Genomic DNA, 26,430 nt, shown 5'->3' with positions numbered 1-26,430 from the left:
TGTAGATCTGCTATTTTCAAAAGATTTTTATACATTTGAAAACTTACGAAATGGGACATTCTGCATAATGAGTACTTTCTGTTTTTGGTACTGTACAATTTGATAGTAAATTTAGAATTCTGGACTTTTACTTGTAACATGGTATTTCTACATTACAGTATTGATACTTTTACTTAAGTAAAAAATGTGAGCACTTTTTCCACCACTGGTCTAGACTCTAGAATAGACCGTCCTTATCAGGACTTTAGACTTCAACTATGGAGTTCAAATGTTTGTGCAAATTTGCAGAAAAGTTAAGATATTGCAGAAGTGTGGCATTGTTTGTTTAGTTGAGTGGCGCCACCCTGCATAAGGTCTGGCGCCATTCTGCATAATGAGTACTTTCTACTTTTGGTACTTTACTGTATGTACAATTTGATACCAATACTTTTGTACTTTTACTGAAGTAAATTTAGAATTCTGGACTTTTACTTGTAACATGGTATTTCTACATTGTAGTATTGATACTTTTACTTAAGTAAAAAATGTGAGCACTTTTTCCACCACTGGTCTAGACTCTAGAATAGACCGTCCTTATCAGGACTCTAGACTTCAACTATGGAATTCAAATGTTTGTGCAAATTTATTGCAGAAGTGTGGCATTGTTCGTTTAGTTGAGAGGTTTGGCGCCACCCTGTGATTAACGCTGTTCCAATAATTATAACATTCATCACCACTGAGAAGACATGGCTGAAAGCCAGTTTACAATATTGAATGTAAAAATTAATAACACATCAGTTGTGTTCATGTTTTTATTTGCAATTCAGCACAAGAGTCTGTTTAACTCAGAATAAAGCAAAAGGTCACTTTACGATTTAATTGATGCTGAAGGTAAGGGTATAAAAACGTATAATTATGCATTCAGTTGTAAGACTTCAGATCCTCATTTCTTATTAGTGTAAAGAAATGCATGTCAATTAATAGAGTAATGTGGGTAGCTGCAAAGTAGTAAGACAAAATGGTAAATAGTGGCACCGGCAAAAATGACATCGTTTTGAATAGGTTAGGTATTAACAAGTGTCCTGATTAACCTGGGTCAGCCCTACGTTTCCTCAGCACCTGAATTATTCTTCCATCCAAATTAGGCCCCATGTTCCCTCAGCCCTACATTATCTTTCCCCATCCCAATTGATGTCCCCTCAGCACTATACTCATATTTTGATGATGGGGCAGAAGACCCAAATGCTGAGGGCAGCCCTTTGAAAATAAGGCAAGCACACCTACGGAAGTGCCCTTGCGCCTCAAGCAAGTGCCAGCACTGTCGACTTAGTGCCGTCCAAGTCGCATAATGATAGTGTGGGAATCCGTTAAAAATAATCCATTTAGAAATTGCACACATGGTTAGTTTCCACATCAAGTTGACATGGTCCACATGGTACCTTAAAGGGTATCCTTTGCATCAACATGTGGATGGATGCTGAGGTTCCTGCTCAAGTGGGGAAAATGTGATGCCTATTGTGTGAGGAACATGGGCTTAAGGAAAGACTCACTCCCACTGAATTCATGGTTTAAATAAGACAGTAAACATGGAGATACAGAGGTGAGACCAGTAAACAATTGAGTAGTATGTTTGAATGGAGAACCAGGGACATGCAGAGAAAATATGAGGGAATGAAATGTCCATCGGTCCGGCAACTGCCGCCAAAACTTGTTTGGCATTTCTAGCCAGATTTGGAGGAACATCTCATTTTAAATTAACACTAGGTTTATACAGTACTTGTCATGAATAAATGAGTCCAATCCAGTAGAATGAATGGTTATCAAAGAGAAATTAGCAGTTTCAGTTATTAAGTCAAGTTTTCTCATAATGCAGTAAGCATCTGCTTGATTGGAGAGAACAATTGAGTATCAAATGTTATTATGGAGAGAAATAATATTAACAAAACCAATAATATTGAGCGCAGCTTGGATTGATCTAATTTACTGTACAAATACAAAACTCCAGTTACAGTTCTACAGAATGTACAATTTCACAGGATCTTCAGTTCCATAGAATTCATTTTAATTCTTAGTGAGTTCATCTCCGTCTAAAGTACAGTGAGGGGCTGGAACTTCCAAGCTTTGAGAATGTTTGATCTCACTGGTCATCTTAGTATCTGTAGTATGGGCTTCTTGATCGGGACCGGGACCTCCTGCAAACAAAGATAAACAGAGAGCTAAGGTTAACAGACTCTAAAGACTACCGGTACATGCAAATATATGTCTAAAGACAACATGCAAATATATGCAAGACAGAACACGCATTTGAAAGTGCATACAATTAGTGTGAGACAAAAATAAATAAATCATAAGAAAGATACTGAGATTAAAAGCAACTCGGGGACTCAAATTATGTTTATGACTCGGATACGAGTGAAATGTTTTTTACTCATCATACAATAAATCTGATTAATCTATAGATCTGTTATCCTAACAGCACTTGTGTCTCACTGAAGGCCTGGCTTCAATAGTCAAAGTGCGCCACTGGCAAAAACAAAATCATTAATTCTGCTTTATTGAGGCCTTTGGCATTCTTGTGGCTTCTCACATACCTTCTAGATGAGCTGTAGTCTCGGCCTGAGGGGCAGAGGGCACAGAGTGATCATCAACACAATAGCATGCAAAAAAAAATGAATAGCCATAAAACTGTCAAAACTACAAATGAGACTTAAACAATTCCTGACATTAGAGGTCTGGCAAATCACATTTGGTTTTGCATACGTTGAAAGAAAAATTGCAAAATGGCACACAACAGCAGCATTAAGGTTTAGTTAACCAGACTCTTTAGTGTAACGAAATGAAAGATTGGATCCATGTGGCTGCTGGTAGAACTACTCTCTCACCATATTTAGACGGAGAGGGCGAGTGACTCTGCCGTCCATATTGTCGCTCCCACTCATCTCTCTCTTTCTCACGCCGCTCACGCTCCCTGGTCACAGAGTGGTCGATTTGGACAATTGCAGTGAATGTACACAAAACATGAATGCATGGCATACACATACAGAAACAAACCGATGCATGCACGACACCCAGGCTTACTTCATGCGGATCTTGCGTGCCATGGCTCGTAGTTCTCCCTCTCTCTCCTGTAAAACAGTGGACAAGAGGATGATCTTATGCACACACCAGTGCATGCATGCATGACGTGTGTCTTGCGTGTTGTCGTACACCTACCTGCCGCTTGTTTTCCTGCAGCTGGACCTTCACTTGGGCTGCTTTCTTATCCGCCTTGGCTACATGCATCAAGAATCACAAAAAGTATAAATACAGTATGGGAGTACGGAAGTCTGCCATCAAAAACCGCACCCCCTGAGTCACAGAAGTGTTTTTCCCATTCCAAATCCCATACCTCTTTTTATCACATCATATAAGAACTGTGTTACAAAAATAAAATGAGTGAGGCGATTTTACTCATATGGTTAGGTTATGAAGCATCAACTGACAGCAAAAAAGTATCAATTTATACAAAAAGCAAAAGGCCACCTACAAATCTAATACAATTCCTAGGCTTAAAAATGGCTCACTAACAACTACTGTACATCTCCCATTACACGCGCGGCTGTCGCTTATAATCAGTGTCACATTGTGTTGCTTTGGACTTTACTTTCTGTAGGAGTAGCATTGTCAGTTTTCAAACAAACTAAATAATAACACCCACTGATAAGTCATGAAATCTTAAGAATCCAGGAATGTTTTTGAAGGAGTGATGTGCTTCAGAGGGGACAGTGAATCATGTGATTTCCTAATGTAGTTTAACGCTTCTTCCAGGTACCGCGCATTATTGATTCCATTTTCTCCAAACAGACTATCAATATAAATATAAATGATGCAGAGCTGACTCCCTACCAAATCGGTAGACACATTTATATTTTTGTAACAGTTCTTATACGATGCGATACATTCTTTTGAATGGGAAAAAACACTTCTGTGACCCCGGGGGCATGAGTTTGTCAGGACTTCAGTACTCCATTTCAAATGAACAATTCAAAAGTTGATCTGTGCTAGGGAACAGTTAGAGGGGAAGTGATGCCATGATGGTTGTAGTAGCATAGTCTTGTACTGCAAAAACATGATAAAGTGTGAGTATGTGTGGGATGGTATGTAAAGGCCTGTCGACAGGGCGGAAATTAAGGGTACAGTTGTCGTCGTCCCCCTCCCAAGACAGAGGAATCCCAGTGGAGGTGGGGTCCTCGACTCCCCACGGGTGGCTTGGTGCACAATGTACTGGTCTTGATCTCCAACGGGTATAATTGACTGGGAGGGAGCAGTTAGGGGTGTCTTGCTCAGGGACACCTCGACACATAGCCGGGGCCAGGAATCCAACCTGGGACATCCTGCCTCCCAGGCGGGGTCTCTATCCATTCAGCAGCCCACTAATTAAAATATGTTATTTCGTTTGAGGAGCTGAAATTGTATTATTTGGGAAATAGCTGTGCCTCATTACTGCTATAAATTATTTATGCATAGCCTACCCGTTTGGTACCATTTGTATTGTATATGATACTCAAAATGCCCACATATTATGTCTTGCATACTTTAATGTTTACACTTTGCATTAGAGTGGCACTAGAATTGGAGTAGGATATGGCATATTTGCCACTGTTCTGCATCATTCCACTGATGTCAAAGTAATATGAAATGTTGAAAAGATAGAAGCCAAATAATATTGTAGCATGTTGTGAATCGAGCTGGGATCGCACCTCGTTCTCCCACTTGGCAGAGCAGACAGGCAAAAAGCTGTGCCAATAGAGCTAGCTCACTTGGCAGAGCTGTTGCGGCCGGGTCATTTACGGGGTCGCTACACTATGAAAATATGCGAGTTGTGTAGGTTAGCAGCAAGGCACACAAGGACATGTTACAGCTCATTGTAATGTTTTTATGTTGTAATGGGAAAAAAGCTCTGTGTAAAACTTCGCAAATAACAGAAGGGGGGGGGGGGGGGGTTTGTTGTTGTCATGGGGGGCCTTATTTTCAGAAGTTTTCCCCCCACCCATAAATCCTGTCGGCAGGCCTGGGTATGTGTACCGCAACAACATGACAAAGATTGAGTATATGTGTGGGATTGCAGTAGGGTATGTGTCCTGGTGTAAGTGTGCACAGTACGTTCTAAAATAAGGTGCACGTGTGCATGTCCTCGTTCCTCTCACTCACACTGCTTGTTGAGAGCCTTCTGCATACGTATCTTCAGCTTTTCCTGTGGGGTCATCTTGGGCTGTGGTTGACACAACTGTATTAGTACACACTCATACAGCCAGGCGCGTGTGTGTGTGTGTGTGTGTGTCACCACGGGTACAGTGCAGCTATACTATTACCATCCTCCATATATACATTAACAGGTGGAAGATGTCAGTCACATATAGAAAATGACATGTACTTTTCGTTGTGCGCCATCTTTAGCTATGATTTGATCTGACTGAGGGAACAGTGTGTGTGTGTGTGTGTGTGTGTGTGTGTGTGTGTGTGTGTGTGTGTGTGTGTGTGTGTGTGTAGACACACATGCACAGGAGTGAGGCAAACTCGGTGCCCGCAGACTTCGTTTGCAGCTGCTGTGGGGCAGTTTAGAAGCAGGATAGGATCCAGTTACATGAACCTGCCATTTCTAATCTATACAGTGCATGTATGAACGGTGTCAGGGTCATTAAGGAAAGAGGCTTGAGGGTTTTTTGAAAAAAACAAAACAAGTTCAGGTCCAGTGCATTCAGAAAGCTCAGAAATGGCCAGTGGCACTTTGTCACTCAGTGACACACCCAGGGCTCAGCTGCACACACCTGGCCAGGCAGGAATCCAACTGCTCATGCAAGAGTAACTATGTCCTAACACTGTACGGCTAGCCTGGAAAGACACATTCAGTTACACTCTACTTGCCTGTTTGATATTTCTACTTTAGTCCTCAAATGTATGTAGACTTTAGTCCTCAAATGTATGTATACAAATAAATGAATCAGTTTGATATGTATGTGGCAGATTAAATGATTGCCTAGCCCTGGCGAACAAGCTAGAATGTGTTGTTCCACATAAAGAAGGCTCTGCTGCTTGTTCAGACAAGCTCAGACACCATTGTCCATAGCACACCGCCTGACTTTCAACACGCTACAACAGGACAGAGTAGCTACAGCCAAAGGAATAAGTAATACATGGTGATTTGTCCAGCATCAAAGCTCTCTATGACCGAAGCCACAAATAAAAATCACCAGATTGTCCGCTTGGTGATGGAACTGCACGGACATAAAAAACTAGAGCGATTCTCCCCTCTTCCACAGCAATGACCTTGCTCGAGAACAACGCCACAAATTTGACAGCGCATTCCTTTATGTGACTACCTTCAATATAAATATTAATTAAGTTTCAGTTGCTAGCCATTCAAAATACAACTACTTATCCAGTCAGTGCAGATAAGCAATATCCTATCAGGATAGGTTGAAATATGGTCATAAAGGGAAGGAATTATAGTCATATGGGAAGAAATTAATGGGCTTATGGGCACATTGTGAAATGTGTTAAAACTACAAAGGTCGGAATACTGAAAAGGTGAAATAAATCAGATTTAAAAGAAGCAATATGATCTTTGAATCCGTGAGACTACAAAACAAACACCGGTCACTCGCATGCACACACCTACATGTGCACAAGCAGAAGGGCGCAGACGCACACACAGACGTATACATGTAACAGTCAGATCCCTAAGAGTCGTCCATTAAGGTTACATAACAGAGTCTGGGCATAATTAGTCAGAGTCATTGGTCTAATTCACAGATTCTGCTCAATAAAAACAGAAGATGGGAGACAATGTGCTGACAATGTCAAAACAGATGACTGGGTCTGACTGTTGTAAAGTCCTTCCACATTGAAAAAGACATTTGGTGAATTTCATTCTCTGTGGACATTGGACAACAATGGCTGCTACATCCCAGTCTGCTGGACAACCATGTCAGCCTGTCAGGGGTGAGGGAGAGAAACCCAGCTAAATCAAATTCTTACTGACTTTGGCAGCTCCCGTCTCTTTACCACCCGGAGTATCAGGCCTAGAGGAAGAGAGAGGAGAAAGGAGAGAAGACATGTCAGTAAGAAGGTCTCCAACTTACTCCAACAGTAAAATCTAAACAGAAATGGCGTACTAAATCCCAGTTTGGACAACATTAGTATTACAGGACAATGTCCCAAACCATTTTTTAAATTTACATTTGATGCCAGTTATTTCAGTGCACGATCCATTTGGAATGAACCCATTACACCTCAAAATGAAAGATTAACACATTGGCTGCCATTGACGCAGATCTGCGTTCTTTTGCGCTAAAGCCCGCACGCTGCCATTGACGCAGATCTGAAGGAGATATGATTTTTCGAAGATTTAGACTCCCATCCACTTCCTTGTAACTTAAAACTTAAAAATTCTGTATATCGGCTCCCAAGTACTTTTTTTTTCTCATTGCCTCAGTCTGGCAGTCTACTGTAGGAAAAAAAAAAGATGGCAGCCAATGTGTTAACTGAAGACTTAATTTTAAAATTCTGTATATCGGCTCCCAAGTACTTTTTTTTTCTCATTGCCTCAGTCTGGCAGTCTACTGTAGGAAAAAAAAAAAGATGGCAGCCAATGTGTTAACTGAAGACTTAATTTTAACTCTCAACACAACCCACAGTGAAGTTTGGTTGCCATGAGTCGTTTGGTTTGAACACAAGGCAGTGCCAATAATAAGTTAAATTAGACACTACACGTGCGAGGAGACCTCATTTTTAGTTCGGGAGGACATTTATGAGCTAATTTGTTAAGATTAGACAGCACAAACATTTCTGAAATTACATCACCAGACCGGCCCTATAATACTATTAATATTGTAGTAACAAGTGTGGTTTAGCATATTTGTGTGCATTAAGTCTAGTTCAGCATATTTGAGAGCATTTGCTTGTTTCAGCTTGAATGTCTGGATCGTCTTCTTACTTTCTTAGCTTGTCAGAGAGGGCAGGGGTCGAGGGCTGGGCTCCTCTGTGTGACGGCGATGGGCTGTGGTTGGCGCGACTGGGGGACTGTGAGGGACTGGGGCTACCGCTGGCCCCTCGCCGATGACCTCCAGAGCTCCGCCCCTCCCTCCTAGAACTGGCCCCCTGCCGTGAGCGAGAACGAGACCTGATGGAAGAACAGGATTTAGGCTCATTGCAATGTGTGCTACAAAATAAATGTTACAGTGCTACAACAAATCAACTAGCCTCACCTTGTCCGTCTACGTGCAACGTAGCGTCTCCTGTCTCTGTCCCTGTCTCGGTCTCGCTCTCTGTCATTTGAACGAGATCGCGTCCGGTCATGTCTCCGCCAAGATCCGCCCGCTCCACTGCCCCCTCTTCCACGGGAGCGAGAGTTGGATCGCCGCCTCGACCGAGAGCGGGTACGAGAACGTCGGCCATCCCTCCCTCCCCGTCCCCGGCGAGCACGCCGAGAGCGGGAGGACGAGCGGGAGGAGGAACGGGATGAGGAGGAGGAAGAGGAGGGCGAGCGGCTGGAGGAGGACCTTCGTCTCCTGGACAGACAGAGAGAGAGACAGAACTTTAGGATCAACACAATCGCAGTGCACTGGCCTCGAAAATGCTAACAGTGCATTTCTTAGTCTTAGTTGGCCAATTGCTTCTTTACTATAGGCTACTTTGAGTAGTGGAGAGGCTACGGACACTTTTGGCAGTAATGATGAAGCATTAAATAAAAAGCTCAAATTCAGGGCCTTACTCACAGATATGATCTCATGGTTGGACATGCTCAATAACTAACTGCATCAACGCATTCAAATATAACACTAGATTTTCTCCAACACTCTACAATGAAGTACAGGAGATTTTCTACTTAAAAGTGACATCATGCTGATATTGATATTTGACGATACACTACTAAAGAAAATGCTTATATGGTGAAGTAACTTCAAAATAAACCAAAACTAATGCTCCGCGTCACAAAATAGTACATTTTTGGTCCAAACACCTGCAGTCATTTCAACGGGCAATAACATAACTGGTCAGGAGAAAGAAAAAAAAACAATGAGAAGCCAGGAAGGGGAAAGTTACCGACCGGGAGCCCCTGCTATGACCTGCGGGGTGCTGCGAGTTGGTGGGGCCGTGGCCAGAGTGCGGAGCGGCGGCTTGAGTGGCTGCGGCAGCCTCTTCATCGCTGCCGCCAAAGCTAGTAATGAAGGTGATCTTCTCGGGACCCGGAGAACGAGACCGGGACCGGGATTCAGAACTGGACTCCGATTCTGGCCTGATAAAAATTGGAAGAAGACATCAACCATGTTAGCGACAGGGCAGACGCAGGGTCATGAAATTAGAACCTGACTGTTTGATTATCAAAATGAAACCTAAGACGGTCGAAGTGGAAATTGAAAGTTTTTTTTTGAAACTCACCGTTTGTAGGGGTCATACGTTGGGCTGTCTCTCCTAGCATAGCTGTAATGCAGGACAGCAAGCAGAGAGGATAGGTGTGGTTCATTAAAGTGTTGTCGGATGGATTCACAAAACGAGAAATATACTGTATATATGACAGCATCAAATTACCTGGGCGGACTGATCTGTCTACCCTTCAGTCTCTTCTCCCTGAACTCCCTCCTCTGTCTTCGAGAGCGGCGGCCCTGAGATAATAAAACATGTTAGCAATGGTGACAACACAACCAAATAAAAGCACAAACAGTACACACATACAAGTATCTTACAGAATACATGGCCTTCTCTGCCTCCAGAGCCTTGGCATGTTTGATGGCTTCCACTTCCTCCTTGTCTTTCCTCAACATCCTGATAAACGGATAAGTTTATAATGTTAAGTTACTGTTAAATGTTGATGATTATACTAATGACATTTTAGAGTACCGTTCTGTACACACATGGCCATTTTCACGTTTTTTCCCCTTCTTAATATAGGCATTTTAAAGAATCTATTCAGGTGCTAAATCTGGCTTTGCAGTTATGATCACAAACGTTACAGTTTAAGACGGCTACTCGCCTGCTAGCCTAGGTTAGCTGACCTAAGGTGTTTGTTATGTATTGGTTACATAACAAATACCTTCTTAACAGCGTTATAGGAATTCATTATAATCCTTTCACAATCCACATATCAATAACTGTTCTTAATTGTATCTTCAGCCTTTGCCTTTGAAGAGGGACAAGCAGGGGACAAACAATGGTAGAAATCTTACCTGACAAAATCTCCTTCAGCCATTCCATATGGGGTTGCAATTTTGTTCAGATCCAATTCCTGTTCTTGGTTCAGTTCATCCACATCCACCTCCACATCTAGACAGACAAATCATATACAGCAATACACTTAATCAATTTCAATTCACATCTAAATCCCTGACTTATACTGACCTTTATTTGGTGAGATAACAAGGAAACTGCAATGTGCAGAGGTCCTTAATAATTCACATTTGTTTTCAGGCATGGGAGATAAATACATTCTACAGTAGCAAGAGAACTACGGTTGAGCCGAATACAACCTTTTACACTCTGATGCTTAGTTGGACATTTTCCGAATCTCCAAAGCATTGTTTGCAAATTATTATTATTTAAAGAACTCAATACGATGTTAAACACTGCACGACAGCGTAGTATAAATGCACAGAATCAGTGTGCGTGTATCTGTGTGACTGTCCCCCACATACCTCGAGAACTATCGGACTAAATAGACTTGGCATGCGCATCCCTGAGGACCCAAGGGAGTGCAATGCCAAGTAGGAAGTCAGTCAGGTTGTCCAAGACCAAAAATCCACAAATCTCCGTTATGTATCTATCGGTCTGTCAATGTATTTATCTGTGTCCCTTTTATCCCTGATGTAATCAATATGACACTGTAGTACTGACTGACCTCTAAATACTATGCTAATGGATACTGCACCAAGTACTCTGACAATGGGTACAAGTAATGCATAACCGAAGGGGTATGCATTCCAAACGCATGACATCATAGACTGGCCTCCAAGTACTACTGTATGATAATGGGTACTGCCCTAAGTACTCTGACGTCAGGTACAACATGCATTGCATAACCGGGGGGCATGCGTTCCCATCGGGCATCGCCCTAGTTTTAGTAATGTGTGAATTAAACACTTAACAGTCTGAGCTTACTTTTGTTTAAAAATGTATAATTCAGAGGCAGTGGTAGTAGGCAGAGGTAGCGGTCCTGTATAACACTGGAGACCAGAGGTTCGAAGCCACCAATAGTGCTGGGCGGGGAGGGCAATCCCAGGCATTGCACTAGTGACGACTACTACAGGTTGGCTAGGGCACCTGTTCAGTGGGGGTCTGAACAGGGAAGAATAGCGTGATCCTTCCATGTGCGATAGATGCTCTGAAAAATGCTGAAAAGTCTGGCAACTTCATGAGTATCAGAGAGGGCATGTGCTCATCTACACCCTCCCTATCAAACCAACCAGTAGTGTTCAGCAGCGACATGGGACTACAGTACAGGGGAAGTGGGAATTGGCAGAATGACTAAATTGAGATAAATAATTGAAAAAATATAATAAAAAGGCCCACCAATAGACAAAAGCAGCCATTCATGTTTTTTTGGTTCTCGGAATCCGTTGTATCAAATCGATTTGATTGCATCAACACTACACCTCCTCCAGTCATTTGGGACAAACACACCAAGTATGAGAACGTTCGGTCAGACAGCGCCCGAGTTATGGACAGGCAAACACACAGGTTTCGTGAATTAGTAGATAGATTAACATGCAGCAGTGGTGGTCATATTTTATCAGTGGCGGGTTGCTGCTGAATGCATATAGGGATTCGGGAAACACTATCAGGTTAATTTATTGGTACAAATAAAATATTTATTTGACACCATTTCATCATCGTCATGAACTTAAATACAGGTCAATTGCATGAAACTGAATGAAGCTTCAGAGTTCGGAACCATTCAGCTCAGCCCTAAAGAACTCCCGCAAACTGATAATAATAATCATGATGCATAATAATACAAATTATTTTAATTTCCAAATGATAACTTATACCATTCCCATAAAATAGCAGCAGCCTTGAGTAGATATCTAAGAACATACAAGTTCTATATTGTTTTGTTCTTTCTTTCTATATGACACAGGTCATGCAAATGTATTTTCTTTTAAACACATCTCCATGCAACCCTGTTTTGGCTATATGAAAAAAGAACATTATCGAACCAATATCTGGGATGCCCTCATCCTCTTCCGATTCACTGTTCTCAGAATTTTCCTCATCTTTATCGGACTGGGGTTCAGGTTCCGTCACAGTGCTGTCCTCATAGGTGTATCCAATGGTGGCTTTCTTTTCAGCCAGTCTGTAACATTAGATTAGAGACAATTAGCTATACCTCACACAAGTGGTTAAACAGATCAAGGAACCTACTATGGTTAAATGCATAGTTGAGATGGCCATCGAGGGTGATTTGGTACTCACTTTTTTTTCTCATCTTCATTTGGTCTTGGCAGGCCACCATAGAGCTCATCTAAGTAGATCTGGTACAAACACTGCTCCTCAGAGACTGCAAGGGGACAGTGGGGAGTTAAAGACCATAGCACAACAGCAGAAGGGTAGTACCAAAGACAGGCTAGCATCACAGCAACAAGAGGAACATACAAATCCCTGAAAATGATGCAGTTAATAAGCCTTGATGAAGCACTTGTAAATGTTGCATTATGGAGCAACTTCTTTTTTTTTTTTTTTTTACAATTGATGCTGCTCATTACCAATCTTGTCTGTGAATTTCTAGTAATTAGGATGAAGAGAAAGCAGCCAGCACTCAATAATGTAATGTCCTTTTCAATGTTTTATTGGCCTCACCACAAAGGATGCGTTTCGACTTGTGCAGCCTGCCTCAGTGTTCAATGCACAAGTCGAAACAAGTCCTTTGTGTGTCCCGATGTGGCCAATAAAACATTGAAAGGACATTATCGAGTGCTGGCTGCTTTCTCTTCATATAAAAATGTTTGAGCCATGAACCTAAAAGCCTCTTTATTGTGTTTTTGGAGTATTGCGGGGATTCTGTTTCCGCTAAACTTATTTAGGATAAAAATACTACAACTTCACCGGTTTTGTGTCTTGTGATGCAGGAGTTACTGAATAAATACTCACTGTTGGCAAAGTCATTCTGAACTAAACCTCTGTAGCGTTCATAGTTGCATTTCCTCTCCTCTGACTCCTGCTCTGGGGAGCTACATAAAACAAAGACCATCAATAAGGATTGACACTTTGGCTGCTTCCTCAATTCTAGAGTCTAGCTACTGCTGAAGATGTGATTTGTGATTCTGAACCTGCTTAAGTCCTACTTACACAGTGCTCAGAAGTGGAGGGGTGTAGGTGGGGATGTAGTCCAGATGAGCCCGTACGTCAAACCTATCAATCATGTTGTTGGCATCTCCCTGCCACGGCATCCTTACAATAAACAGGCAGGAACTGATCAGTAAAGAGGACACCAGCCCTGAATAATATATTTACAAGTAGAGTTGTTCCGATACCAATACCAGTATCGGAAAAGCTGCCGATACTGCCTAAAATGCTGGTATCGGTGAGTATGTCAGTCTATGCCATTCATATATGTAATTTATCACATAATATGTCATTTACAGTCTTCAATTATTTAGTATTTTGAATGCTTCAGTTGATGTTGCACTACTGTTTTATACTCTTACTGTACAACATTACTGTACTATTTACATGATTATTTTACTAACTCATGGCTGCACTTTAACAATTATTAATGGAATTTTTATTCAATCCTAGACAGTGGTTCTCAAACCTTTTAATTTCAAGGACACCAATAACTCTGTGTGTGCACAAATGGAACCAAATGTACCCTTATTTGTACACTCAGAGTTACAGACCTGTAAGGATCCATTTGTAACCCCCTCAAGGAACCCAGGGTCCCTGGATCCCACTTTGAGAGCCACGGTCCTAGATTCTTTGTTAAATCACACACACTGGTTGCGGTATCGACCGATACGCAAGTTATGGGTATCGGTAAGGGAAAAAATTGCAACGTTACATCTCTACAAGGAAGCATGTGATCTTACATGTTGATGGGACTCTCTGCAGCCAGCGCTACAGCGGGATCCAGACTGATTTTATAGGCCCGACCATGAACCTGTAGAAACTGTGCTGGATCTTTTTTCTAAGCAATGGGAGAGAACATATTATGAGCACCCAGTGGAAGAAAACAAATATGATAACGGACCGCCTCAAGATAGGTAGACTAAGGTACAAAGACATTTGCCATCGTGTGTGACAACACAGAATTCACAGCATGTCTCTTACTATCTTCTCGTAGTATTCCCTCCGGCGTTCCCCGCGGCGTTTGTAGTCTACCATCATGCCACGGAGCTTGCGCTCATGTTTGCGGGCCTCCTGCCACATGACAGCTCCGCTGGGGGTTGGGGCGCGGCGGGGCACGGCTGCTGTAGAGACAAGAGGATGGGGAAAAACAAAAGAGAGAGCAAAAGAGAGAGAGAGCGAGGGAGAGAGAGAGGGAAATTGGAGAGACATGGGGATACAGATTAGAACAGTTGTGAAAGGGGTTGTTTACAGGATGGACACCATCCCAGGTGATTCACCTCCATCCTGGGTCTGCATTTTGCTGCTGCCAGGCACAATACATTCACATTTAGTTTAAAAAGGTACTTGTTTAGTGCAAAGAATGAGTAACCTCGTGTTCAGATACATTCTTGGTGATCCAGATTATGTTGCAACATGTGGAGGTCCTCACATTGTATAACAGACTGTGAAACAGCCGAACCTGGATGCTGATAAAGATCTCATACACATGAACGTGTTTCATGCATTCGAAAAGTGAAATGCTTCCGATTGCTATTTCAGTTAGCAGCCAACGTAGCTTTAGCAAGCAGCATGGACATCAGTGTTGCCATGTCCAATTATTTTAAGGGACATTGGGCTTCTTTATCTGCAAAGTTGCTTGTTTATTGGTAGTTGCGTTTTTCGTGGGCTTGTTTCTTAAGTGTAGTTGCTTATATGGTCATGTTGAAACCAGTGGTTCTTAAACATTTTCATGCCAAGGACCGCCAAATTAATATGCATTTGTCCACAGCACAGACCCTTCCAATCTGAACATATTTTGTGCCAGGGATCCCCCTCCCCATAAGGTTTGTGTTGTTAAAATGTTGTTTAAATAATGTTCCAAAATGACCACTCTTTTTTGCCACGGCGCGTTGTGAGCTTTAAAAAATAAAGATCTTAGATCTGCTATTTTCAAATAGCCGTAGACGCTTCTTTTGGGCTCGTTTTCCTAGACCTGGTTGCTTACTTCTCTCACAAAAACCTGGCAACACTCCATGGACATCTCCTGGTCTAAGCTTATTCACGCTTTTTATCCATGCATTATAACGTCCATCCGTTGGTAATCGGAAGAGACATGCATTCATTAGGTTTAGACCAATGTGCATCTCCTTGCCATTAACACAAAAGCACAAACTAGTCATGTTTTCATGGTTAGCCATTAGCGGCTAAGCTAATGTTCGTAACGGCCTCAACACACGCAGGGCCCCAGGTAGGTAGTCGGTCGCATGGAGCCAGTCGTTGCTGCAGGCTTTTAACGTGTGCAACAACGTACAAAATACAATTAAACCGCGTGGTGTGTACGGTTTGGTTCCTGCATTCCAATGTGTACCTGTTTAATGGACCACCAACACAGACTTGGGTTTATTCCGCTGGTTCAAAGCGACGGCAGCCAGACATTCACTCACAGTCACACCACACCTCCTTCCAGTCTGTCGTGACGATAGTAGACAGCTGGGGGCGCTAGCATACAACATTATAGATACCGGTCAGTGTTGCCAGGTCTGCTTATTATAAGCGACGTTGGGCTTAATTTCTCCAAAGTTGCTTGTAAATATTGGCGGTTGCGTTGGGGGGTGAGCGGGGGGTTGGGTGTTTCTAAAGTGTAGTTGCTTTATTTGGTCTTCTTTCCTAATATTGCTTAAACCAGTGGTTCAACTTCTCAAACATTTTCAAATCAAGGACCCCAAATTAATATGTATTTGTGCACGGAGTGGACCCCCATATGCAAATATTTTGTGTCAGGGGAGGGGACCCAGATTTGTGTTGTTAAAATGTTTCAAAAAAGATTGTATTTTGCCACTTTTTTCCAAGATAAAAAAAGGCAGATCTACAAGCTCAAGTAGAGTTGTGAGCTTGTAGATCGGCTATTTTCAAATAGCCAATGCATATTGTGTGGCCTCTTGCCCTCTTAGTCGCTTTTCAATATGGGATCCCAGGTTTTTAAAAAAGAAAAGGAAAAACAGCACCCACAGCGTTTTTCACTTTTGCATTTCAGTAGCGCAGCTCTGAATCTGTTCTTTAGAGATTACTTCTTTTTGGCTTGTTTTCATAGACCTGGTTGCTTATTTCTCTCGCAGAATCTGGCAACACTGATACCGGTACAAGTCAGTTATTAACCTCGCGTCACCAGTGTTTTATAGTCCGTAGTACGACGGCGTCGGTTGCCAAAAAGAATAGATCCACAGCACAACAACGCATCTTCTTCTGTGATTGGTAAAGAGACGTGATGATGAATTACAACTGGTATTTGAAGTAGGTCTGTAGGTCTAGGCTACTTAAATTCACTAAAACACAGGAAATTACATCTACTATGTTAAAAAGTGCCCCCCCCCAAAAAAAAATCTCCTGGATTCTGACAGTCCAATGTTGGCAGCCCGATTCTGTTAGATTTCAACATTTATTTATGTAGAATGCAGAATACGCTCAAGAAATATGAGAGTGACAATATTGGCCAGCTGGACTAACTTTACGTCAAGGTAGTCGGGATGGGCGGCCAATCAATCAGTAAAAAACAAAATATCAAACTATATCAAAATTACCCTCTTTGTTACATTAACCAACCAAAAGATGGCGCTCTAAGATATTAGATGTGCCCTTGTAATGTGGGTTCACATTTCAAATGAAGATAGAAACGCTTAACCTTTTTGGAGCAGAGCACTGATCCCTTTCCATGTACTGTATGTATGTATCTATATATACAATTTGAATCCTGCGCCATGTCGGTTGTCAGTATGTATGTGACGTCATATGACATCACGGTCGTGACATCACGATGAGACACGCCAGTGTGACGTACAGCATGACATCACATCCTACCTATAAATAGGTAGGATGCACCAGTTCGACGGCTTCCATCCTCAACACAACCCACGCCGACGACCCTTTACACAAATAAACTGCTAACTTCATCTCCTGCGATTTCAACTATCTTTTCACATTGTACACCACTGCACACTCCCCACAGGTCTGCCATACCAGGTCTGAGTAATCACAAAGTGGGTTTTGGTCATTGGAGAGGTGATGCACGTCACCTCTTTCTGAAGTGGGTACTTTCAAAGCCTGCCGTGGATTTAGGAGAGCACAAAACTCTCTCTCACACTGTGAGGTGCCTGTAAGGTGGCACTGCAAAGTGAACGACGCGTCACGCTAGACGTTCGGGCCGCGTAGCGGCCCGAACTTCTAGTTAATTGATAATTGCAGTTTAAAAAGGTGATTTAAAATAATCATATATATATATATCACCTATTCTTGAGAATAGGGACAAAACCTTTTTTAATTAAAAAAATTATAATATTCAATTCTTCAACAGACACCAGAGTTGACAACGGTCTTGGACACAACTTTAAAGGGCAAAAACATTTACAAAAATACACACTAAAAAAAAAGAAGTTAATAGTACATTCTTACACACATGTTACCAATACACATGGTTAGTTTTTAAATGCTTTTAACAAAACATAATTTTATATATATATATATATATATATATATATATATATATATATATATATATATATATATATATATATATATATATATATATATATATATATATAATGTGTGTGTGTGTGTGTGTGTGTGTGTGTGTGTGTGTGTGTGTGTGTGTGCGTGCGCGTGCGTGTGCGTGTGTTTATGTGTGTGCATGTCCTATTTTGAATAAAAATTAGCTTAAGGAAGGACCTGGCGGGGGGATCTCTGATGTCATGCTCAATGTCACCATGACTCAGCTATAACCATATAAGGAGTTCCCAATGCAGCTACGCTCAAATATGGAGTGTGTTGTCTAACCTCAATGTGTCATGTTGGCATCAGGCGCAAACAAATCAGTCAGCTCCATATATAGGCAGAAAAGGGGCCATGCCCATATATGGGCATATACTGATGACATCTGAGATCAAGGACCGACAGATTACAGAGATGTCCTTATATCAGTATGCCCATACTGTATATGGGCATATTCTGATGACATTGTGGATCTCCATATATGGGCATATTCTGATGACATTGTGGATCTTGGATAATTTTAAACATGTCAAAAATAAATTGGTCTCGTCCTTAGGTCAAACACCTTTTGAATATTGATTCTGATTGGACATAGCCTATACCCTACATTTTGCCCTTTGGTCACCGGCTGTAATGTCTCCTGACTCCTATGTCAGAAACATAAAATCCACACTCTGTGAGTCTAACCTTGACCACAATCATTAAAAGAGGCTGAAGGGGTAAACCTACATGCAAAACTTGGATCAGTGCCAACATCTTTGACTGTGATGTACCACAAAGAGCTTTAATTTTGACCACATAGATAGAACCTGAGCTTAAAATGTTATGATTGATTAATGAGCGACTAAAAATCTGTTAGAATGAAGAACTATGACCTCTCTGCTGGATGTAAACTTTCTAATGGGTGGGCTGGGGTCCTACTTCCTGAGGCGCACAGCAGGTGTACCGAAGGTCCTATACATACAATACTGTGTGTGTGTGTGTGTGTGTGTGTGTGTGTGTGTGTGTGTGTGTGTGTGTGTGTGTCTGCGTGCGTGACTGTGTGTGTGTGTGTGTGTGTGTGTGTGTGTGTGTGTGTGTGTGTGTGTGTGTGTGTGTGTGTGTGTGTGTTCTGTTTCCTACATTTCCTCCTGACCAGGGTGGGAACGGGAAGCCCCAGTTCATTTCCAGCCTGTCGCCTGTCTGAACAGGCCAAAGGTCACATACGTCATATCCATTCTCCCGTTAACTCTCACTTGCCGTGACCTCTCACTCACTTTCTATTGCACTCACTCACAAGCTCCCTTTGTTTTGCATGCCGTTTATCATTTTGTTGTGAATCTAACCTTTTAACATCACCGACATGCACAGATACACAAATGGTTTTACAGGCTAATTCCTTAAGACTCAAGGCAGACAACTGTCTCATAAACAGCCTTTCTTTAGGGATGTCAGGGTCAGCCGGGTGTTTTTCCATTTGTCCCCACTTTCTAGTGAGTGTGTGGGGGGTGGGGGTGATGGGTGAGATCTTGAGCATACATAGTGACCCACTGACCCAGTCATAGCGCCTGAAGCCTGATTACTTTGTTGTGTGGCAGTGTTGCAAGCTGAAAATAGCCGATCTACAAGCTCACAACCATATACTGTAAAGGCTCACAACGCGACGCACCGTTCACGAAGAATAATTTAAGCATAAGAGCCACATGGACCATGATAGAATATCCTCCCTCTGGCCTCTCATAATGAGAGCAACATGATCTTGTCATAGAAACCTAAAAGCACACACAGATTAAGTTGGTAAATGCACTTTTATTACAATCAGCAGCTGCTGGCAGTTCCAAATGGAAAGATAGAACAATGGGAGCAAAGTAAAACAGCAACATTCTCAGACCAAACCACAGTACAAAACGGCATTATCAATATGTACAATATATTTATATACAACAAAGCTATTTTACAAAGGTATGAAAAAAAATCATACAACTTTGACAACTGTAGTGTTACAGAAACAGCACAGGCAACAGTGTATATATATTTGAAATCAGTTTTCCACAATAAGTGTAATCTCTTTGTATGCTTTCTTTTAACAAGTAAATAATTGTAACCTTATTTTTCCTTTTTCCAAGGACACTATTGAATCCATGGATTCAGTCAAAACTGGATCTCTCCTTCTTCTGTACCCCTACACACACACACACACACACACACACACACACACACACACACACACACACACACACACACACACACACACACACACACACACACACACACACACACACACACACACACACACACACACACACACACACAAAACTTGGTCACATATACTACGTTTACCCATGTACTGTATACACTCAGACAGAGGGACAGGTAAAGGGCCATCCACACCAACCACGATAGCTAGTTTTAAACTAACTAAGTCAAGTGGATGGCAGAGTCCACACCACAACTATAATGACGACACAAGTGAACAATATAGTTAATGTTATAGTTATAGTGCTTGGTGTGGACAGCCCTTAAGTGTTAAATAAGTACTCCATACATTGCTCTCTCTCTCTCTCTCTCTCTGAGAACAATGAAGAGTGTCAGTCACAACTATAGGAGTTCGAAGCAACAACTTCCAGCAGTTACACGTCAGGGACTTGGAGGCAGAACTGAAGAACTCAGAACATCTCATACACACAGTGGTACAACTCAAGGCAAGTATTTTCTTTTTAAATACATTAATTGTACAAGGGACACACTGAGCCTTATAGTGAAAATTAACTGCTCGCTGCTAATTTACAGCTGTCAATTTCAGTCCATGAAATCGGCCCAAAGATGATGACGCATTTAAGACGTTCAGCCCCACTGCTTAGCATCCTTATAACCATCAGGGGTCTGCCGATGGCCATCTGAGCTCATGAAGCTCACAGGGTCAATCCCAGAAGGAGTCAGAGCAGGATTAGCATCATCCCTCCACCAGAAGGTGATGCAGTAATGACACAACACCAGGGGCTGGGGTAAGGGCCCAGTGAACAAGATTGCAAAGGATGCAAAATAAAATAAAAGATACAAAATCTCTCCAGAAGAGTTCAATGTTCAAAGATCAGACCTCCAGTTCCTGGTTGTCCACATAATGGAATCGGTTCAGCTTCTCCCTTTCGAGGTTTGAGATGTCCAGTTTTGGGGCATGAGCTGGTTTTAATGCCGGGGAGGGGTGCGAAGGTGCCGGGGATGGAGGCAAGGTGAGTTCTATCTCCTCATAGCAACGTGAGGCGGGGGCTGGGGTGTGTGTGTGTGGAGTGACAGGAGACAGGATGGGCACTGGACGGTCCACATTTCTGATGAGGGTGACAAACTCCCTCTGGTTGTTGATGCCCTCTTCCCGAGGACCGCCTTGTTGCTTTTTGCGTCGACGATGGAGGCTGGAGAGGATGAAGGCACAGGCTGCACAGCCGCACACTGTTACTAACGCTGACACCCCCACCAACACCATGTAAAAGCTGATTCCTCCATGCGTTATGTCTGATATGGCACCTAGAGGGAAACATGCAGGGGTTAGAAGTTATCATTCAGAGGTGAAAATAGTAAAATAACACGCACAAATGCACACACTCACCTGCACAGTGTGGTCCAATGCAGGGCTCCTTGGGGCTAATGCACTCGTTACCATAGTAACCCTCAGGGCAGGCACATACATACCTGCCCTCTGTGGTATGACAGGGAACTCCCTGGTGGCAAGGGTTGGGATTGCACAGATCCAACACTATCTGGAATAAGGGAACATGGAAACAATCAGAACCGTTTGAGTGGCTGCCAGTGAGCCATTACTACTTTCTCCCTGCATTGTTTACAATGTGTTTTATTCATTGCTTCAGTGCTCAGTGTTTTTGCCTTCATTTTCTTTACTTCTGTTAACCCCACTGTCATAATAACCAATTAGCCAGTAGAGTAGTTTGCCTAGTAGAGTAAAATTCCATTGAATACACCAACCTCACAAAACCTTCCTGAGTATCCTACTGGACAGCTGCAGGTGGTAGGTTGTCCATCCTGCTCAACACATTGTCCTCCATGCAGGCACGGGGAACTGTCACAAGGACTGCGGCCAGTCTGGCAGTATTTCCCAGATGAACCAGGCAGGCATAGACATCTAGATCCTGAAACCAAGTCCTGAGTGGGATAACATAAACTGTTAAGTAACAATATGACAAGGTCATGTACATGAAGTGAACAAAGTACAATAGATAAAAGTAAAAAGATATAGAGTAGATAAGTATGATGATAGTGATGATAAGAAGGCAAACCCTCAATGCTACCAAATATATTTCATCATTTTGGTAAAAAACTATAAACTAAAAAAAAAGAACAAATGACCACATCTGGTGAGGAAATAATTAATAAAGGATTAATTCTTGGAGAGGGGCTCAACAGCTTAACATTCCTGGCCTTTAACAGAGTTTAATGTTATTATTCGTTCTTGAAGTGTTTCTCACTGCTTCTATATCTATTGACAAATGTGCTGTATGTATCATACAATGTGACTGCTTAGATTATCATAGTGGTTGGTAAAGAGTAAGAGACAAACATTACAAAAGATAAAGGATGTGACAGACACTCAGACAGATGACAACAATGAGTGGCAAATGAGACAGAAAGTAGACCTGATCAGGACCCTCACCTCACACAGTCCTCCATTCAGACACAAGCCCTGGCAGCTGCTGTTCCCTGGAGTCCATAGAGAAACAAAACACTTTTTATTCATTAATTAATAACTAACATCTAGTACTGTATAAAATATTAGTAACAAGTATACTGTGTACATATTTTTTAAGTAAATATATTACAGTGTAATAAACAATACAGAGATACAGGGATGATCTATGATATACCATACTGTAGCTCATTGAGAAAAAGTATAATTATTTGGTAACAATGCTTCAGTACACAGCACACATAAGAAATGACAGTCGACAGCACTTCCCTTGATGCCATGAACAATGTGAGCACCTTCTGTGATACCCTGTGTATTATGATTGATGGGTTAACCTTTACAAAATGATTTACTGTACATGGGCTTTCACCCGTGGGGAAAATGCTTCTTAAACACTTTATTGAGGTTTATATTTATCTTTATCTTATCTCATTACACATCCACTCTCCTCTCCTCCCCTCCCCTCCCCTCCCCTCTCCTCTCCTCTCCTCTCCTCTCCTCTCCTCTCCTCTCCAGTCATACTCACTGATGTCACAGTTAGTCCCCATCCAACCAGGAAGGCAGTCACACAGGTATCCACCAATTAGGTTGCGGCAAGTACGGGCATGAACACATATGCCCCTTTCACACTCATTGGTGTCTAAAGAGAGAAAAGGAAATTGGTAAATAATATTTCTAAATTAATGAGATCATATCTCTATAACTACTAAACAGGCATTCATTTTTCATTCAGACAAAACAGAGACAACTAGTTAACCACTTAAGCAATACGAATTACGAAAATATTATTACTATTATTTTCAAATGTCTTGAAAATGTTTGACCTTTTTTTTTTTTATTGTTTGTTTTTAACGACATGCCCAAAATAGGGACTAACAAATACAACCAGCTGCTGAAAGTATTTGGAAAGACAACTCTTATTGAGGCTGTGTGAGGACCTTACAGAAACCAATTAAGTGAAGTTGAAAGAGATCAGTGGCACACCTCTGCTTCCATTGACCTTGTCTTTCATAGCAAAGCCATTGTTATGTGTATACATATAAATGTACCCTTTTGTTTGACCATTTACACTGACACTGTCTCTTACTATCTTACTATTTAAGCAGATGCTCTGCATAACAGCATCTGCTGAATGCCTAATGTGTAAATTGCTGTTTTTCTGTTTCCACCCACTGATTGGGTAGACAGGCCATCTGAGGATCGGAAGGTTGCCGGTTCAACCCTTGACTCACCCAGTGTATGTGAGTCGTGACAAAGTGTCTCTGAGCAAGACACTTAACCCCTTAACTGCTCCCCGGGTGCCGTATTAATGGCATCCACTGACATGAATGCGGCATTAATAGTTAGGATGGGTAAATGCAGAGGAAGAATCTCAGGTATGTGCAAATGTACTTGACAAATACGCCAACAACAACCAAAAAGGGAACAAAATATTATTTTATATTTTAAAAGGTTTTTAAGCAATACAGCTTAATACGAGTGGGTCTGTGTTTCCTTATCTCACCCACTGTAATTCTCAGAATGTAATCTACAGTAGCATCGCCCCAGGGGGACTGCCTCCGATACCAGAGAAGACGAATAAGAATGTGACAGTGGATGAATAAAAAGGAAGAGGAAGTCATTCAATTGTAGGTAATCTAAACCTGTTACGGCCTGTGAAAGTCCTATCAGCATTTAACACCAGTGGAGTCAGGGAATGAGAGGGGGGAGCAGAAGGGGGAGGTGGGGGGTTTCTATGTGAAGAGCCTGGGGATACTGCTGGGTGAATGCTTACTGATCCACAGGAAGAAATGTAAGGAGGGAATTAGTCTAATAAAAAAAAGAAAAAAGAATGAGACTGATGGAAAGTATAATTGCCTGGCACCCCATGGACCTCTCCTGATGCTCTGCCTACAGGGTGAGTCTATAACTATAGTTTTATCAGTGTGTGTGTGTGTGTGTGTGTGTGTGTGTGTGTGTGTGTGTGTGTGTGTGTGTGTGTGTGTGTGTGTGTGTGTGTGTGTGTGTGTGTGTGTGTGTGTTGCATGGTGAGGTGGGACTGCGAGGGATTATCAGGTATCAGAGTGACATATCACTATAACACAGGCGAGCCTGTCACACTGAAATATGTCTTCGCTTTCATTGTAAGAGCCCCGAGCCTCTTTGTATGTGTGTGTATGTGTGCACATGTGCTTGTGTGTCTATATGACCTGATTCAATATGATATTCCCCCTTCTGTGTAATCTATTATAACTATAGCAGCTCCCCTTGGGGAAATTCTCATCAGTGTGAGCGCATGAATCCCAGAGAAAGATGACAATGCACCAAGAGAATTCATCCACAGTGCACAGTAACATCCTTGGTGTTAATTTAGTGTAGAAATGGACCCAAATGGACGTGGAAGTTAAAGTAACACTGACGATTTTACTGTGTGAGAATGCATTGATGAGTGAACCAACACAAGCATTCCATTTGTACAGAGTTACATTATCACAGGTCACGTGGGCTTTGTTCAGACTACAGGTAAATCAGATTTGTTTCTGAAATCTTTGGGATTGAAGGTCCACACTGATCACTTGCTAAAGTGATCAGATCTGCATTGATTGTTTTGGTAACAATGCCACAGGTGTGAGTATGTCAAACGTACTTGCCGCACGACTGCTTCGCTCGCCATAAATATCAGATCTACATGCTCATAAAATCTAAATGCTCGTAAAATACATTTCCATGTGCTTTTTTCCGATTCCAGATTGCTGTTTTATCAAGATTGGCCTTCTGGATAGACCAACATTTTGATTTTGGCTGCCAGTCTGAACATAGCCACGGTTGTACATGCATGCATGCTAGCTGGGTGGTCATTTTGTGGCTTCTTCATCGGTGACACTGCCGTACTGACCCAGTTGGCAGGTCCTGCCACTCCATCCACGGGGACAGAGACATCGGAAACCCTCAGAAGACTCCTGGCATGTTGCCCCACGTCCACACGGGCTCAGATCACACTGTCTCACCGCTGGTTAGAGAGACAGAATATTAATATATGACGACCTACTGGTCTGTGAAATAGAACTGTACTTCATGAATGTCAATGAGATATACAGGTATAAATTATTGTATATATGTGTGTTTGTGTGTGTGTGTGTGTGTGTGTGTGTGTGTGTGTGTGTGTGTGTGTGTGTGTGTGTGTGTGTGTGTGTGTGTGTGTGTGTGTGTGTGTGTGTGTGTGTGTGTGTGTGTGTGTGTGTGTGTGTGTGTGTGTGTGTGTGTGTGTGTGTGTGTGTGTGTGTGTGTGTGTGTGTGTGTGTGTGTGTGTGTGTGTGTGAGTGAGTGTGCATGTGTGTGTGTGTGCGTGCGAGTGTGTGTATGTGTATGTGTGTAGTGTGTACAGAGGTGTATGTGTGATCCTAACTGTTGCATTGGTATGCGGATGCTTTCGTGGACTGTGTTTTCATTCCCTATTCTCCTGCCCTGGTTCCTGTGCAAACACTGATATATAAAATCATCTGGCCATAGTTCACACCTCATGGGTTTCACAGAGAGAGGGGGAGGGTAGAAAGACAGACAGGGATAGAGAGACGGATACACTGACAGGTGGGTGGAAGAGAATGAAGTCAAAGCAAGAGAGAGAGAGCAAAAGATGATGGAATGTTACAGGGATGACATTTTCTTGGGCTAACATGAAAGTTACCAACAGAATTTTTGCATCACATTTTGGATAAATTAAGAACATAATCTCTGTAGCAAGGCTTAGTCACACGTTTTGCTCAGCAAGATAATCAAATCAACACTACTTCTTCTACAGATGTTTGAAGCACACAAGCAATTTATATTAGTAAAACACAGCTTAAAATCTATGGTTGAAATATTAACAGGCGTAATTTATGGCATGAGGCATCTGTTACTTATTTTATTCATAAATCAAAAACCCTATGTTAAAAAAAACATTGGAAATCTGGTGG

General features: G+C 42.1%; 2 protein-coding genes across 4 annotated transcripts in view; both read right to left on the bottom strand.

The window, feature by feature from the left end:
- Positions 1–758: 758 nt before the first annotated feature.
- On the bottom strand, positions 759–15,761 carry clasrp (CLK4-associating serine/arginine rich protein). Of its 2 annotated transcripts, XM_084065082.1 has the most exons (21): positions 15,647–15,761; positions 14,281–14,420; positions 14,040–14,137; positions 13,300–13,401; positions 13,102–13,181; positions 12,427–12,511; positions 12,171–12,307; positions 10,185–10,281; positions 9,705–9,783; positions 9,550–9,623; positions 9,400–9,441; positions 9,068–9,256; positions 8,226–8,528; positions 7,955–8,140; positions 7,001–7,040; positions 5,170–5,230; positions 3,193–3,251; positions 3,058–3,104; positions 2,862–2,947; positions 2,571–2,595; positions 759–2,171 (listed from the first exon to the last, which is right to left on the bottom strand). In XM_084065082.1, the coding sequence occupies exons 2-21, from the start codon at positions 14,377–14,379 to the stop codon at positions 2,129–2,131; spliced, it is 1,932 nt and encodes a 643-aa protein (XP_083921208.1). In that variant the 5' UTR covers positions 14,380–14,420; positions 15,647–15,761; the 3' UTR covers positions 759–2,128. The 2 variants fall into 2 exon arrangements, 1 of the variants encoding a protein (XP_083921208.1); XR_014601328.1 differs by lacking the exons at positions 759–2,171; positions 2,571–2,595 and having other exon boundaries at positions 6,997–7,040.
- Positions 15,762–19,588: 3,827 nt separating this feature from the next.
- Positions 19,589–26,430, bottom strand: part of LOC311050203 (uncharacterized protein) — a 42,949-nt gene continuing 36,107 nt past the window's right edge. Inside the window, exons 9-15 of one of the 2 annotated variants that reach the window (XR_014601272.1) lie at positions 25,371–25,484; positions 23,022–23,135; positions 22,463–22,509; positions 21,778–21,954; positions 21,404–21,554; positions 20,050–21,321; positions 19,589–19,981 (exon numbers count right to left, since the gene is read on the bottom strand). Coding sequence is in view for 1 of the 2 variants with exons in the window: in XM_084064186.1 (XP_083920312.1) it covers positions 20,891–21,321; positions 21,404–21,554; positions 21,778–21,954; positions 22,463–22,509; positions 23,022–23,135; positions 25,371–25,484 (1,034 nt within the window). In the remaining variant the exon portion in view is untranslated. Of the gene's footprint in view, positions 21,322–21,403; positions 21,555–21,777; positions 21,955–22,462; positions 22,510–23,021; positions 23,136–25,370; positions 25,485–26,430 lie in introns of both variants that reach the window. The other variant, XM_084064186.1, reaches the window with a different exon arrangement.

This window comes from Gymnoscopelus microlampas (assembly GCF_963454915.1).
Source record: "Gymnoscopelus microlampas genome assembly, chromosome: 8".
In the NCBI taxonomy this organism is placed as follows: domain Eukaryota; kingdom Metazoa; phylum Chordata; class Actinopteri; order Myctophiformes; family Myctophidae; genus Gymnoscopelus; species Gymnoscopelus microlampas.
This window is presented reverse-complemented; position numbering and strand designations above follow the sequence as displayed.